This window comes from Nelumbo lutea, chromosome 7 (genome assembly GCF_056320005.1).
Source record: "Nelumbo lutea isolate HS-2025 chromosome 7, American lotus-T2T, whole genome shotgun sequence".
In the NCBI taxonomy this organism is placed as follows: Eukaryota; Viridiplantae; Streptophyta; class Magnoliopsida; order Proteales; family Nelumbonaceae; genus Nelumbo; species Nelumbo lutea.
The window spans coordinates 5,924,513-5,941,158 of record NC_142690.1 but is presented as its reverse complement, the minus strand read 5'-3'; the positions used below and the strand labels follow the sequence as shown (position 1 = coordinate 5,941,158).

The following is a 16,646-nucleotide window of genomic DNA, read 5'->3' as shown; positions in this document are numbered from 1 at the left end:
TTTTGTTCACATTCTTGGCCCTCATCGCAAGAAATTGGATCATAAGGCCAAGAAATGTGTTTTTCTTGGATATGCTCAGAACCAAAAGGGGTATTGCTGTTATGACCCAGTGTCGAGGAGCAGATTTGTCACTATGGATGGTACCTTTTTTGAATTCACATTCTTCTTCTCGAGTGGTTCTCCTCAGGGGGAGAGTTTTGGGGAGAACTCACAATCTGTTCATCTTCTTGTTTCTGTGGTGCCTCCATCAGTTCAGTCAGCATCTACATCAGTTCAGCCATCACCTGCATCATCAGTTCAGCCAGCACCTGCACCTCCAGTTTCATTACCTGAGCCACTACGAGCAGCCTCACAGCAATATCAACGCCGACAGATGATGGTTGACTCCACACATCCTCAACCCACACCACTCTTTGTCAGTCCTTCTGAAACTCCAGATTCGGCAAATACAGTTCCAGGTATTCCTCTTGAGCCTGAGCCTGAGCCTGTTATGTTTTCTGATGATAATGTTTCTGCCCCTAACACCATTGTTGTAGCTGATCCCACTGACCTTGATCTTCCCATTACACTTCATAAGGGGAAGAGAAAGTGTACAACCCACTGTATTTCACACCATCCTTCCTACAGTGCCTTGTCACCCTCCTACCGTGCTTTTCTTTCTTCCCTAGATTCTGTGTCTATACCCAGGAATGTTATTGAGGCTCTCTCCAAACCTGAGTGGAAAACAACCATGCAAGATGAGATGGATGCTTTGGTCAAAAACCAAACTTGGGAAATAGTTGATCTCCCCCCAGACAAGGAGGCAGTCGGATGTCGATGGGTATTCGCAGTGAAGTATAAGGCTGATGGAAAGATAGAGAGGTACAAGGCAAGGTTGGTAGCAAAAAGGTATACTCAGACCTATGGTGTTGATTATCTGGAAACCTTTGCACCATTAGCTAAGATGAGTTCAGTTCGTATTCTTTTATCTCTAGCAGCCACCTATTCATGGCCCTTGTTTCAGCTTGATGTCAAAAATGTTTTCCTCAATGGTGACTTACAAGAAGAGGTATATATGGGCATTCCATCAGGCTTTTATGAAAATGTTGGTAAAGGAAATGTGTGCAAACTCAGAAAATCTCTGTATGGACTGAAACAGTCACCTAGGGCTTGGTTTGACAGGTTCAGAGGGGCACTCATCTGTTTTGGATACACACAGACACAATCTGATCACACCCTCTTTGTGAAGAGGAGAGATGCTCTAGTGTCAATTCTGATTGTGTATGTAGATGATATAGTGGTGACAAAATGATCTGGAGGAGATTGGTGATCTCAAAAAATCATTGTAGCAAGAATTTGAGATCAAAGATCTTGGTGAGCTCAAATACTTCTTAGGGATTGAAGTTGCAAGGTCCAAGCATGGAATCTTCATTTCACAGAGAAAGTATGTACTTGACCTACTGCAAGAGACTGGGAAGCTGGGGACCAAACCAGCAGACACTCCTATTGATCCAAATCACTGAATTAATGGTGTAGATGGTGAATTGGTAAAGGATGTGGGGAGATATCAAAGAATGGTGGGCCGACTACTGTATTTGTGTATGACACGACCAAATATTTCTTATGCTGTCAGTGTTGTGAGTCAGTACATGCATGCACCTCGGGTTTAGCACTGGAAAGCCATTGAGAGAATACTTGCATATCTGAAAAAGCACCCTGGCAGAGGTATTCTTTTCTCAAATCATGAGAATCTAAAGCTAGAATCCTATACAGATGTAGACTGGGTAGGATGCTTAGATGACAGGAGGTCTACATTAGGAGTGTGTACCTTTGTAGGTGGAAACTTGATCTCCTGGAAGAGTAAGAAGCAAGCGGTTGTGGCAAGGTCAAGTGCAGAGGCTGAGTATAAATCCATGGCTCTTGGTGTCTCAGTTGGGTTAGATCTCTTTTGAGTGAGATTGGGGTGAAAGCAGAGGAACCTATGATGTTATACTGTGACAATCAGGCTGCAAACAATATTGCCCACAATACAATTCAGCATGATAGGACAAAACACATTGAAGTTGATAGACATTTTATAAGAGAAAGGGTAACAACTGGAGAAGTTTGTTTGCCTTATGTCGCTTCAGAGTTGCAGCTGGCTGATGTTCTCACTAAAGGGGTGGCAAAGAACAAGCTTGAACATGATCTACGCAAGTTGGGAATGTGTGACATTTACTCCCAACTTGAGGGGGAGTGTTGAAGATTGATTAGTTTTATGATGTTTTTCTGAGTAGATGTTTTTTGTTAGTTGTTAGATAGGAGGTGGGGACCATAGTAGTTATGTGAGTCCAAATTTTATTATGTTTTTGTGTGTTATATATGCTGTTTTATGTTTTGCCACCCTATAAGGGCATAGTTGTCTTTGTACTATTCTATTATTTTAGTATAAATAATAAGTGAAGGGGGCGGCCAGATTTTTGCTTTCTTTTCTTTTAAACTTCTCTTCTTCTCCTTCTCTCTTCAAGAAACTACTTTCTTATTTTTTAATTCAGCAGATTCCTACTACAAAAAGTATTATCCATCTTTGAAGCATCCATGTTAAATACAGTAATGACGAAAATATACTTCATCTTGGAGATGGTAGCAACCTAAGCAACTAATCATATTGATGAGAACCATAGGGTTATTGATGGTACTTTAATTAACAGCAAAAGGAGTTGTTATCCAATTCATTGGGTGGAAGCAAGATGTGATCCTGTAAAAATTTCATTTCTTTTTTTTTTATCAATAACATGTAATTTCATTAAAATTTAAGGAAAAAAAATATACATACAAGCATAGGGAGGTAAGCTATCTTAAATGAGCCCAAAACAAAGAATCCTTATTCACCCCTTTCTTTACTAGCCCATCAGCAAATGAGTTAGCAGATCTCTTCACCCAACTGTATTTCATCTCAATATCCTTAGCCCGTCATTTAATTTTTTTCCTTTCATTGCTGTAATTCCACATTGCAGTCTTGTCTTCCTTTAACCATCTTACCACCACCTCCGAGTCACCTTCAACTATCAGCCTTCAAACGTTCAACTCTCTTGCTCCTTGGACTCCTTCCAAGGCCGCAAAAATCTCAGCCCTTAGAGAGTCACCCTCTCCAATTGGACCTGAGTAAATAGATGAAACATTCCCTTCCTCATTCCTGATAACTCCCCCAATACCTGACAATCCTGGATTCTCAATGGTAGAATGGTAGATAAGAAGATATATTCGGAAATGGTGATTGATAGAGAAGTTCCAGTTGGCAAGATATTTAGCCTTTTTTCCTGGTGGTGAAGATTTTGCTAGAAAAGTATTTTTTTGGAGTTCGAAAAAAGGGAGAGTTAATCCCAATGGAATTTTTTAATAGCAGGCATTGGACAGTACCAATGTTGGGACTTAGGTGTATAAGAGATGGTTGTTTGCATTTGAAGGGACTGGGGAGGGTTGTTAGCTATTGGCTGTATGGGTGGAAAGGGGCAGGGAATGAGGGATGTGGTGTTTGGTGTTAGTTGGGAGGTAAGTATTTCAGGTGTTGTGGTCATAGGAGTGGCACTTTTATGTTCGTTGAGGTGGTGTTATTATTATATTCAGAGGGCAGGAGGTTTGGTTCTGTTGTATGTGTGTTGTAAGTGATGTCTTGTCACCTATCTCTTGTATTACCTTTACCCTTTTCAAAAAAGGTTAGGTTCAATACTAGATGAAAGGAACAAGGCCCTTCTGGCAATTTAGCACTAGATAAGGGGTTCCACTAATGAAGGTTAAACTTATCATCAAGAAATATGAAAGAAATCCCCTGGTAAAGGTTAGATTTATCACCAAGAGGGGATTTATGGATAAAGGCCAAGTTTGTTTCTGGGGAAGGGAGATGGATGATGGTCAGATTTATCACCAAGTGAAGCTCTGCCTACAAAGTCAAATTTGTTGCCAAGAAAATCATGGAACATCATTCCAATGTCCATTTTAGTTCTTAAAATATTGAGCGGATATGGTGGTCTTTCTCAATTTTGTAGAGAACACTGATGTGGGCCCCACTGCAGTGGTCCCCACTGTGTTCGTAGGACAGCAGTGTAGTTATTTGTTTCAGTTATAGTAGTGTCAGTTTGAGTCAGTTTGTTAATTCAGTTGTTATTTATTTCAGCTTTTATTTACTTTATTTATTATGTAAGTACCAAGGGCAGATGTGTCCTTTCCATTATGTACTATACATAACCTATAAATATAAAGAGAGTGGCGGCAGCAGATCAGTAAGAATCTGTCCCTCCTTTCAACAACTTGTGTTCTCTTGTTTCTCTTCTATTCTCTCTCTCCTTTCTCCCTCTTTTTTCTTCTGTTTTCCAAACCTAAAACCTTTTAGGATTCAAGACTGATTACAGTCTTGATCTTCTACTTGGTATCAGAGCCTATCTAGGGCTTCTCATGTGTGTCTAGTCCAGCTGACCACATGAGGACTAGCTAGGGCTGGAAACTTTGAAGAAGTTTTTCGGTGGCTGAATCTTGGAGATTACCAGGAGAGGTTCGCAGCAGTTGAAGACTTGCCGCGGCTTGCAGAGAGTTGGTAATCAGGAAGAGGCAGCGAAGGTTAGGGTTCAGGTAACCCTAGAAGACAGTAAACCGAAGTACATAAGCAAGTTTTTTTACTGAGTTTCAGAGACTGCAATCAGTCGATATAGGTTGGACCTATCTAGAAAGAGGGGCCGAACTGTGCTCAAGTTTGTTCTAGGGTTTGGCTTGTCGAACTGTGTTTAAGTTTGTTTCTAGGGTTTGACTGTTGGGCCGAACCCCCCTCTTCAAAGGTGATTAGTTTTTAGGGTTTCATATTGCCCTACGACAAGTCCCACTTGTGCGGACTGCTTGGAGAGTGCAGCTGAGCACTTACTTCAGACCTACAGTTGAAACCCTAATTTTGCTCTTGCAGCAGTGGGCCCCACAGTAGTGATTTCAGAAAATAGCATCTTAGATTGATAGGCTGCCTGGTATTGTGCATGCCGATTGATTTCAGATCAGATTTGAGTTGATTTCTTGCATATACTGTGATAGGCGATTGATTTCAGATCAGATTTTGGTTGGTTTCAGATCGGATCTTATCAGATTTGTGTTGGTTTCGGATCAGATTTCAGACTTGCTTGTTTGACTCTGTTTTCTGGTATAGTTGCTCTAACAGTTTGTAGCCACTGAATCTTGATCAAAGATGGAGTTTAAGGGTCAGGGAGAAAGTAGTTTTGGAAACCACAGTTATGGTAGTGTATCTGAAACTGGGTTTCAGATTACAACTATGAGATTTGATGGGTCAAATTATTTGAAGTGGGCGCAATCAGCCATGATGGCTATTGGAGGAAGGGGAAAAATGGGTTACCTCTTGGGAGATGTGAAAGAACCTTCCAAGGAGGACCCAACATACACCAAGTGGGTTCAAGAGAACTATTTGGTTATGGCATGGCTGTGTAATTCTATGCAGCCACATATCAGCCGAAATTATTTGTGGGCAAAGACAGCCAAAGAGATATGGGATGTTGTGAAAGAAACCTATTCCCAACCCCTTAATGTTGCCAGAGCCTATGAATTGAAGTGTGAGGTGAACAGCCTTAAACAAGGAGAGAAGCCAGTTTCTGTCTACTTCTCTACCTTGAAATCCTTGTGGCATGAGATTGACCATCTAGAGACCCTTGAGTGGGAGAGTCCCAAAGATGCACAGACTCACAGAAAGCAAGTCGAGACGAATAAGGTATTTGAGTTTCTGGCTGGTTTGAATTCAAAATATGACATTGTGCGACAACAGATATTGACAAGAGATAATGTGACCCTCTCTCAAGCATACTCCCTAGTGCATAGTGAAGAGACCAGGAGGAAAGTCATGATGCAGCCTCAGCCCTCTTTCCCAGCCTTGACAGCTATTAAACCCAAGCCAGGGGGTGACTCAGAAAGGGACCGGAAGAAGGAAGATAAACGGGATCTGGTAGGTGAACACTGCAAGAAACCCAAGCACACAAAAGATACTTGTTGGAAGCTACATCCTCACTTGGTCCCAGTAAAACTAAGAAATAAGAAGGGTAATGCTCATATGGCAGTGAACACTGATTCAACATCCTCATCAGGCACATCCCTAGAGACTTAAGCTGCTGTTCGGGCTGCCCTCATACAGTTGGAAAAGGAAGTTGGGAGTTCAGCTCAGCCATCTCAGTCACCATCAGCTCCTGCCACATCTGCATTTGCACATTCAGGTACTCGAGCCTCAGCTTACCATGCTTCAGCTCCAAGTAACATTGATCACTGCTGGGTAATAGATTCAGGTGCATTTGACCATATGACTAGCTTGCCATCTTTGTTCACTTCTTATCACTTGTCCTCTGGCCGAGATACAGTATCCATTGCTGATGGCTCTCTTGTTCCCATTTCGGGCAAGGGGGACATCAAGCTATCGAATACTATCTCTTTATCTTCTATCTTGCATGTTCCTAAGCTTGATACTAACATGCTTTCAGTTAGTAGTATTACCAAACACATGAACTATTCAGTAACATTTTTCCCTTATTGATGTGTTTTTTAGGATTTGGAGACGAGGAAGGTGATTGGGACTGGCCGTGAGACGAACGGGATCTATCTGCTTGGAGAGAGTTCTCGTCGGGAGGAGTCAGTGGATAAGAAGTCTTTTGTTTCCCAATCTGTGAGTTCGGTTATGCTTTGGCATAACCGATTAGGTCATTTGTCTTTTAAGTCTTTGAAGAGTTTGTTTCCTGCTTTATTTGAGTCTGTTGAGTTATCAAAGTTGAGGTGTGAGAGTTGTGAGTTTGCCAAACATTGTAGAACCTCTTATTCTTTAAGTAATAAAAGGAGTAATTCCTCTTTTGATATTGTGCATACTAATGTTTGGGAGCCATATCATATCTCTTCTATGGGTGGGTACAGATATTTTCTACTGTTTGTTGATGACCATACCCGGTTTTCTTGGGTCTATCTTATGCGTTCTCGGGATGAGGTTCCTGCTCTGACCCAAAACTTCCATCAGATGGTTCTCACTCAGTTTGGGACCAAAATCAAAGTCCTTAGATCTGATAATGCAAAGGAATACTTTGCTCAGCCATTGACCTCCTACCTTCTTAGCCATGGAGTTATTCACCAGAGCACTTGCCCTTATACACCACAGCAGAATGGCGTTGCCGAAAGGAAGAATAGGCATATCTTGGAGGTGGCTAGAAGCATTATGTTTACCTCCAATGTACCTATTCGCTTCTGGGGTGATGCTATCCTCACGGCAGTTTATCTCATTAATCGAGTTCCTTCTCAAGTCCTTGATATGAGAACCCCCTTTTCCCTTCTATACCCAGACGATGAATTGTTCATTGTTCCCCTTAAAACCTTTGGTTGTACCTGTTTCATTCAGCTTCTCGGGCCTCATCATTCCAAATTTGAACCTAAGGCCTCCAAATGCATTTTCCTTGGTTATGCACAAACTCAAAAGGGTTATTGCTGCTATGATCCGGTTTCAGGGAAACGGTTTGTCTCCATGGATGTCACCTTCTTTGAGGAGACACCCTATTATCCTAGGGTTTCTCCTCAGAGGGAGAGCAGTGACAGTGGGGCTGTTTTGAGTTTCTTTCCTCAGGGGGAGAGTAGTGAGAGTGGAAGTGGGGCTGGTAGAAGTGGGGCTGTTCCTTTACCTATTCCACTGGATAATGAAGGTTGTAGTGGTGAGGTTGGTCAGAGGGAGCCGGAGTTGAGAGTCTATCACAGGCGGTGCAGGCAGGTTGATCCTAGTCTTTGACAGTCCCGGCCAACTCCAATTCCTTCTACGACTCCAGATCCAGAGCCTACTGAGATACCTCTCACTGTTGCCACTTCCCCTCCTGTGGATGACCTTGATCTCCCTATTGCCATTCGCAAAGGGAAACGACATTGCACCACTTCTACATCTCACAGCATCTCACAGTTCTTATCCTATGATCGTCTATCACCATCTTACTGGTCCTATCTCACTTCCATTGCCGATGTCCCTATTCCAAGAACAGTGCAAGAAGCCTTATCAGTTCCAGAATGGAAAGATGCAATGCAAGTCGAAATGGATGCCCTGTTGAAGAATAATACTTGGGCACTGGTTGACCCACCAAAAGGAAAGAAACTGGTGGGATGCAGATGGGTGTTCACTGTGAAGCATAATGCTGATGGCTCTATTGAAAGGTACAAAGCCCGGCTGGTTGCAAAGGGGTTCACTCAGACTTATGGTATAGACTACTTGGAGACCTTTGCCCCAGTAGCCAAGATGACCACCATTCGAGTTTTGTTATCCCTTGCAGCAAATCATTCTTGGCCCCTGTTTCAGATGGATGTTAAAAATGCCTTTCTGAATGGAGACTTGCAAGAAGAGGTTTACATGCAGTTGCCTCCTGGATTCTATGATACAGAGACAGGTAAGAAGGTTTTCCGACTGAACAAGGCATTGTATGGTTTGAAACAGTCACCTAGAGCCTGGTTTGATAGGTTCAGATTAGCCCTTGGAAGGTTTGGTTATGTACAGGCCCAGTCAGATCATACACTATTCATCAAGAGGGTGGAGTCCTCTCTGACACTACTAGCAGTATATGTTGATGATATTGTGGTGACAGGAAATGACAGTCATGAGATTGAGTCCCTCAAATAGCTCCTTCATCAAGAGTTTGAGGTGAAAGATCTTGGTGCACTAAGGTACTTTTTGGGTATTGAAGTTGCTAGATCCAAGCAGGGGATTTTTATCTCTCAGAGAAAATATGTTCTAGATCTGTTGGCGGAAACTTGAAAGTTAGGTGTTAAGCAGGCTGATACACCCATCGAACAAAATCACAAGATTAATGTAGAGGGTGGGGAGCCTCTTGAAGACAAAGTTATGTTCCAACGGTTGGTTGGAAAGCTTCTATATCTCTGCCTCACTCGGTCGGATATCAACTATGCAGTTAGTGTTGTTAGCCAGTACATGCACTCCCGTAGAACTTCTCATCTTCTTGTGGCAGAGAGAATATTAGCATACTTGAAGAGATGCCCGGGTAGAGGTATATTGCTCAAGAACAATAATCACATGAGGGTGGAAATTTATACAGATGCCGATTGGGCTGGAAGTGTTGATGACAGAAGGTCTACCTCTGGATATTGTGCCCTGGTGGGAGGTAACCTTGTCTCTTGGAGGAGTAAGTAGCAGAGTGTTGTTTCCCGCTCCAGTGCTGAAGCGGAATACAGGTCAATGGCTAATGGAGTGGCTGAAATCTTATGACTGAGGTCACTACTTAAAGAGTTGGGTATTGACTATGAAAAGCCCTTAATGTTGTATTGTGATAATCAGGCAGCTATTAATATAGCCCACAACCCAGTGTAGCATGACAGAACTAAACATATTGAAGTTGATCAACATTTTGTGCGAGAAAAGGTCACATCACAAGAAGTGTGTCTTTCGTACATCACATCTAATATGCAGTTCGCGGATATCCTCACCAAAGTTGTACCAAGGAAGAAGTTAGAGACAAACCTATCCAAGCTGGGCATGATAAATATCTACTCCCAACTTGAGGGGGAGTGTAGAGAACACTGATGTGGGCCCCACTGTGTTCGTAGGACAGCAGTGTAGTTATTTGTTTCAGTTATAGTAGTGTCAGTTTGAGTCAGTTTGTTAATTCAGTTGTTATTTATTTCAGCTTTTATTTACTTTATTTATTATGTAAGTACCAAGGGCAGATGTGTCCTTTCCATTATGTACTAAACATAACCTATAAATATTAAGAGAGTGGCGGCGGCAGATCAGTAAGAATTTGTCCCTCCTTTCAACAACTTGTGTTCTCTTGTTTCTCTTCTATTCTCTCTCCTTTCTCCCTCTTTTTTCTTTTGTTTTGCAAACCTAAAACCTATTAGGATTCAAGACTGATTACAGTCTTGATCTTCTACTAATTTAAAGTTGAGATGACTTAAGTTTTCATCGGGAAAAGAAAGAATGGCTGAAAGGGAAGAAATGGCTTGCCACACAAAAATACTATAGTAAAAACAGATGTATAATTCCTTCTATATAAAATCAAATTTAATAATAAAATATCAAATGAAAAGATTGCAAGATGAAACATAGCAATAAAATCAAGGTTCCAAACCCGAGATAAATTAATGTGATAGCATTCCTTTCCAAAGGATACTCTTTAAAAAGCTTATCATTGTAACGTTTCACCAGTCTTTGCTCCCAAGATGTGTCCATATCATCCTCCTCAGAACGGATAAACCTATTCAAAGAAAAATCTTAGCTGTATCCAAACCTTTGACAATGTTTTGTATAAACTCAAAATTAAACATCCGCAAGAAAAATAGGCAAGGATGTTAAACATCTGGAACATTGTTTCCCCATACAACTATAGCTTGAACTATAATTGATATATGATGCTAAATGAGCCCACTTAGGATCCAACACATACACGCAAACCAAAACTTGCAAGAATAACTCAAGAGCAAGATATGAAATACAAGAAGGTTTAGGGATTTTAAATGTTTTGGGTGATAGAATGCATCCTCATCAGCCTATCTCTCAATTATCAGGCTGAAAAATTAAAAAAAAAAAAAGTGTATCGACCAAACAATATGCATGATACACAATTTTTTGGTTATCATGTGTGTTGATATTTTGAACTTTGACCATTACTAATCAACAAGTTGAACTCACAACTGGCCAATGTTGTTACCCCCCCCCCGGGGCGGAAAAACACAGAGAAAAAAGAAAAGGAATAAAAAATAGGAGATAAGAACTCCTTCAATAATAGCATTTACTCATTTTTCCTTTGCAGTTTGAGTTATAAATTTTGAGATGCTTGAAAATGCCAAACTTCAAAATCTTATTTGGTTGGACTGTTTAGGGGCAAGACATAATCAGAAATGCACAGATGAAAAGTATATTAGAATACTGGAAAATATCAGCCACTCCATGAAAGGTTTGGGGGGGGGGGGGGGGGGAAGTCAACATTTATAATGAAAATTCACAAGACATTGGTGTAATTACACAACCATGACACAGGGAAAAGAAAAAAGGCAATGTCCTATTGTCATGAATTTGTAGACACCATCAAAAGTAAAGATTTTTTTTGAAAAGTAGGTAAAATATCGTATTAATGATTCTATAAATCAGCATGTACAAGTAAACATCATGTATAGTGAGAAACTATACATGTAAAGATTAAAGTGTGTCACAAAATTAGCTCAACTAGCAGGCAGACTACTAAAATTCAGTTATACAAACAGTGTACTCAGCTGAAAAATAAAAAGGAAAAGGAAAGAAAATATGGTGAGATATATTTTGAATTGGTCTTGTGCTGCCAACTAATAGCAAAGAGTTCACTGTCCTCAGAATTACTCGTTCCTTTGACATCATCTTGTTTTCCAAAGTGTTATACATTCAATTATTACATTTGGAAAGCAAATAAACATGAAAATTTGAAACAATATAACCAAGGGTTCTCATCAATGTACAACAAAACAAGATGGGGGACCAAAACTGGCAATGCTTAATTGGTGTGACAGTGCGAGTATATGAATACCATCAAAAGTAAGTTTTGTGCATCCAAATGTATATTGTAAAGCAAATGAACAAGAAAAGATAAAACAAAACAACCAAAGAATTCTGTACAACTTTGTGTTTCTTTGGATGAGTAAGCGGGGGATTTGCATCACTAATGCAAGGAGTTTCATGCTTGCTCAAGTCATCCTCCATCAATACCACATAGCTATAATCATTTTTATAATTTATATGCAAAACTATTTCTTGATTTTGTATCGTTGCTTCCATAAGTTGCATTATAACTAGCATCATTAATGATATGCCAACCAAATGCCAAATTGTAGAAATACTTCAACTCATGATGTATGCCTAGTCAATATGATGTTCCTAATTTTTATTTTAATTAAATAATTAGTTTAAATGGAAAATTTATTATAATGCTTTTAAATGTAAACAAATTCTCTCAAAAAGAAAATTGAACAAAAAAAATCTCTGAAAAAGAAAGAATATGTAAATGCTTACTCATTATTGATGTATGTCCTACATGCATTTTATATGTAAATTTATTTTAAACTTTTGTAACTTTTAATCAATTTTTACATAAAAATTAATAATAACAAATTTAAAAACCAATTATTTCAGTAATAAACTACCAAGACAACCAGCATTTTTTATTGATAACAGAAATTTTATTTATAGAAATAAAGAAATGGTTACAAACAATAACGCAAAACATCCCATCAAAACATATGCTGGCAGTAACCCTAGATTCTATTCTCTCCCTTTTCCTAACATAATGCTGATATACATTATATATACCCAACTTGCACACAGAACAGGTGTTGTTTATTTATCCCTTCGTTTAGCCAATGCATCCGTCATTGCATTGGCTATTCTTGCTACCCAATTAAAATTGGAATGCAAATCCCTTTACAGCCTTTATCTCCCTCATGATGCTTCGGTATTGTCATTTCACTAAGCTATCACTTCCTAGCCAGCCCAGCAGCAAGACAACATCAGTTCAACTAATAGATGATAGATCTATGAACAAATTGAAACCAAAAGTGACACAAAATAAGTTGTAACAACTGGAGTGTTTAATGATTGTATCACTTTTTACCAGTTAATGATGAAATCAATTTAAAATGCCATGTAATTGATAAAACAATCCATGTGGATACAGTAATGAATACAGAGGTAGTAAATCTTTAGACTTGTTTTCTCTCGGAGGAGAGGAATTTGCAAGAAAAACTTTTAAGGAGTTGGAAGAAAAATTCCAGGCCTTCGAAGAAAAGGGAGAATAATTTGTATCCTGAGACAGCTTGGTGTATTGTAAGGAGTGTTGATACTCAAAACAGACTGAGGTCATCTTAAGTTGAAAGGAATGGACTTGAAGAGGGTGTTTAGGTAGTCTTTGAGAAGAACGCAGTCTTGGAGTTAGAAAGTATCAATGCTAACTCAATGAATCCAAAGGTGAAGAAGATCCCTAATGCAGTAAGATGTTTCATAAGTCTTCAGTTGGGCCTTTGCACAATCGTGGGGAGCTTCAGGGGGAATTATTAATTTGTGGAGAAATGAGAGTGTGAAGAAGAATTAATTGGGAACTTCTCGGTGTCAATAAAATTGAAGAGAAAGGAAGATGGGTGGGCTTGGGTGCTAACTAATGTCTATGGTCCCACCTCTTACAGGGAAAGGGAAGGTTTCTAGGAAGAACTAGCAGCCGCTAGGGGTTTGTGGGATGGCCCTTGGTGTTTGGGTGGGGATTTCAATGTAATAAGATTCTTGAACGAGTCCAATAACCCTAGTCGTAGGATTACATCTAGCATGAGGAAGTTTAATCTCTTTGCGGAGAATTTTGCATTGAGGGACCTCCCTCTTCAGCAAGCAAATTTTACCTAGTCAAACTTCCAAGAAAACCCTACCTATTGTCGATTGGATAGGTTCCTCTTTAAATGGATTGGGAAGCTGAATGGGGGATTTTAGGTGTTACAGCATTGCCGAGACCTATTTCAGATCATTGCCCAATCAGGTTGTCTCAAGAAAGACTAGATGGAGGCTCGTGCCCTTTTAGGATTGAAAACATGTGGTTACTTCATCTAGAGTTTCTAGCTAAGGTAAAAGAATGGTGGGAAGTGGACCAAGTGGAATTCCGATGGAAGGGGTATAGGTTTTACAAGAAACTACAACTCTTGAAAGCTAGACTCAAGATTTGGAATAAAGAGGTTTTTGGTAGATTAGAGCAAAGGAAAGTGGAAATCAGTCAGAGAGTGCAGGAGCTAGATGGACTAGAAGCTGAAAGAAGGCTGGGGGAAGAGGGTAGGGTGGAAAGATGGAAGTTGAAACAAGAACTGGAAGATCTTAGGAAGGAGGAGATAAATTGGAGGAAAAAATCCAGGTGCAAATGGCTAAAAGAATGAGACATCAATACAAGGTTTTTTCATTCGTTGGCAAATGGTAGGAGAAGGAAGAATTCTGTTTCAAAATTGGAGTGGGATGGGAAATTGCTGACAAGGGAAGATGATAAAGCTCAAGATTTGGTTAATCACTTCAAATTAGCGCATGACAACCCAGGGAGACCTAGTGAAAGCTTAGAGAACTTGGAGTGGAGGGTGGAAGATAGTGTCTTATTGGAATCTTTGGAAAAAAGATTTGAGGCCCAATAAGTGAGAAATGCAATCTTCTCCATGGTTTGAGCTAAAGCTCCTGGGACTGATGATTTTTCAATGGCCTTCTATCAAGATTGTTGGGAGATAATTAGAGAGGATTTGTTGGAGGTTTTTGAAGAGTTCTATGAGAGAGGCAATTTTAACTCGGGAGCAAATGCAACTTTTATTGCCTTGGTTCCTAAGAAGAAGGACGCTCTCCAACCAAAGGATTTCAGACTTATAAGCCTGGTGAGAAGCATGTATAAGATCATCTCTAAGGTCCTAGCGCTAAGATTAAAAAAGATCCTCCCGTCTCTAATCTCGCCATATCAAGGGGCCTTTGTAGAAGGAAGACAAATTATAGATCAAATACTTATTGCCAATGAATGTGTTGAGGTGAAGAGGAGGAGAAAAGAAAAGGGGTTGGTTTGCAAATTAGATCTTGAAAAGGCATATGACATGGTGGACTGGGATTTTTCACTAGAGGTTCTCAAGCGGAGAGGATTTGGGGAGAGATGGTGCAGTTGGGTAAAGGGATGCATTTCTTCATGTCATTTCTCAAAATTGTTGAATGGTGTAGCTAGGGGTTTCTTTCTTGCAAAGAGGGGTACTAGGCAAGGAGATCCATTGTCCCCATTCCTCTTTACCCTAGTAGCTGATGTGTTGAGTGCCATGATTTCGAGGGTCGATGCTAACAATTTGATAAGAGGTTGGAGGATTGGTAGAGAGGAGGTGGTTGTCACACACTTACAATTTGCAGATGACATCATCTTGTTTTGTGACGGAGAGGAAGGGGAATTACGGAACTTAAAGAGTCTAGTGCTTCAATTTGAAAGGAAGTCCAATCTTAAAGTTAACTAGGGAAAAAGTTGTGTGGCAGGGCTCAATTTAGGGGGAGAGGAGGTGGATTCCCTAGCTAGGATTTTGGGGTGTGAAGTGGGGGGCTGGCCTTTACAATATCTGGGAGGGAACCCAATGGTTGAAAGTTTTTGGTACCCTGTAATTGAAAGATTTTCCAAGAGGTTAGCAAATTGGAAGAGGAATTACATCTCTATCAAGTCAACCTTAGCCAACCTACCAATTTATTTCCTGTCTACCTTTAGAATACCAATGAAAGTAGCTAACCAGTTAGAGAAGATAATGAGGGATTTCTTGTGGGAACCAGGGCATACTAAGAAGGATCACTTAGTGAAGTGGGAGGTGGTTTCTAGGAGTAGGGATGATGGAGGCCTTGGGTTAGGAAATATAAGATTAAGAAACACGGCTTTGCTGGGGAAATGGATTTGGAGACTACCGATGGAACAAGACAAACTTTGGTCTAGAGTGATTGTTAGTATTCATGGATTGGCAAATAATGGCTGGGATGCAGGACTCGACCCTAGGGCTTCTCAGTATTCTCCTTGGAAAGCTATTCAAGGTATTTTGCCTCTTATGCTTCCTTATTTCAAATATGATGTCTGCACTGGAAATAAAGTCTTGTTTTGGGAAGATGTTTGGGTTGGTGAAAACTCCCTTAGAGATAGATTTCCTTCTATTTACTCCTTGTCTAAAAACAAAAGAAAAGTGATCTCTTCAGTGTTTTTTGATAACTCCTGGGATTTGGGCTTGAGAAGAGGTCTAAGGGATTCTGAAATGGGGATGGTTGATGATTTGATCACTCAATTAGGGGAAGTCTTTCTTGATCAGTCCTGTAGAGATAACAGAATTTGGAAACCTTCCCCTTCTGGTTAATTCAATTGCTCTTCTTTCTATAACATTTTGCTTTAGACCTCTAACCTTGTAGGGAACTTTCCTTCAAAGGAGGTGTGGGGTAGCCCTGTACTCCCTAAAATTCAAGCCTTTTGTTGGGAAGTGGAACTCAAAAAAATCAACACCTTGGATTTATTGCAAAAAAAGAGGCCAAATATGTGCCTCTCCCCCCATGTTTGTTGCCTCTGTTTGGGTTCCGGTGAGACAATTTCACATTTACTAATCTCATGTCCCTTTGTGTTCTTTATTTGTTCTTGGTTCTCTTCTCTCTTTGGCTGCAGGTGGACTCCCTCCTCAAGCGTGGTGAACCTCTTTGATCCAGCTTTTTACAGGCAACCGACGGTTCGTGGAAGGATTATGTGGAGAGCCACTAGAGCTGTTGTATTGTGGTCAGTGTGGGAGGAAAGAAACAATAGGATCTTCAAAGGCAGTTGTAGATCCAAGGAAGAGGTTGTGGAAGGAATAACTACTAAGGTTATCCATCGGTTGAAATCCTGTGATCTTTTTAAGGATTTCTCAGTTGAAGATATTTATAGAAGTTGGGGTATTATGGCAACTACTACTACTTCCAAAGCTATGATACAGGAAGTTTGGTCCCCACCGGCACAACAAAGGGTCAAATTGAACTTTGATGGAAGCTCTATAGGTAATCCAGGCCCATCTGGTATAGGAGGTGTTTTCAGAGATAACGAAGGCAAGATAATGGCTTTGTTTTCAGGTCCAATAGGAGTTGGAGATTCCTTAAGAGTGGAAATCTTGGCACTACATCAAGG

The 16,646-nt window shown here is 40.3% G+C and overlaps 1 protein-coding gene across 3 annotated transcripts in view; it reads right to left on the bottom strand.

Moving 5' to 3' along the window:
- The window catches only part of LOC148844828 (folate-sensitive fragile site protein), a 71,547-nt gene that overhangs the window by 40,023 nt on the left and 14,878 nt on the right, over positions 1–16,646 (bottom strand). For all 3 annotated transcript variants that reach the window (XM_088953776.1, XM_088953777.1, XM_088953779.1), the window contains one exon: positions 10,134–10,217. In XM_088953776.1, coding sequence (XP_088809902.1) covers positions 10,134–10,217 — 84 coding nt within the window. The remainder of the gene's footprint in view (positions 1–10,133; positions 10,218–16,646) is intronic.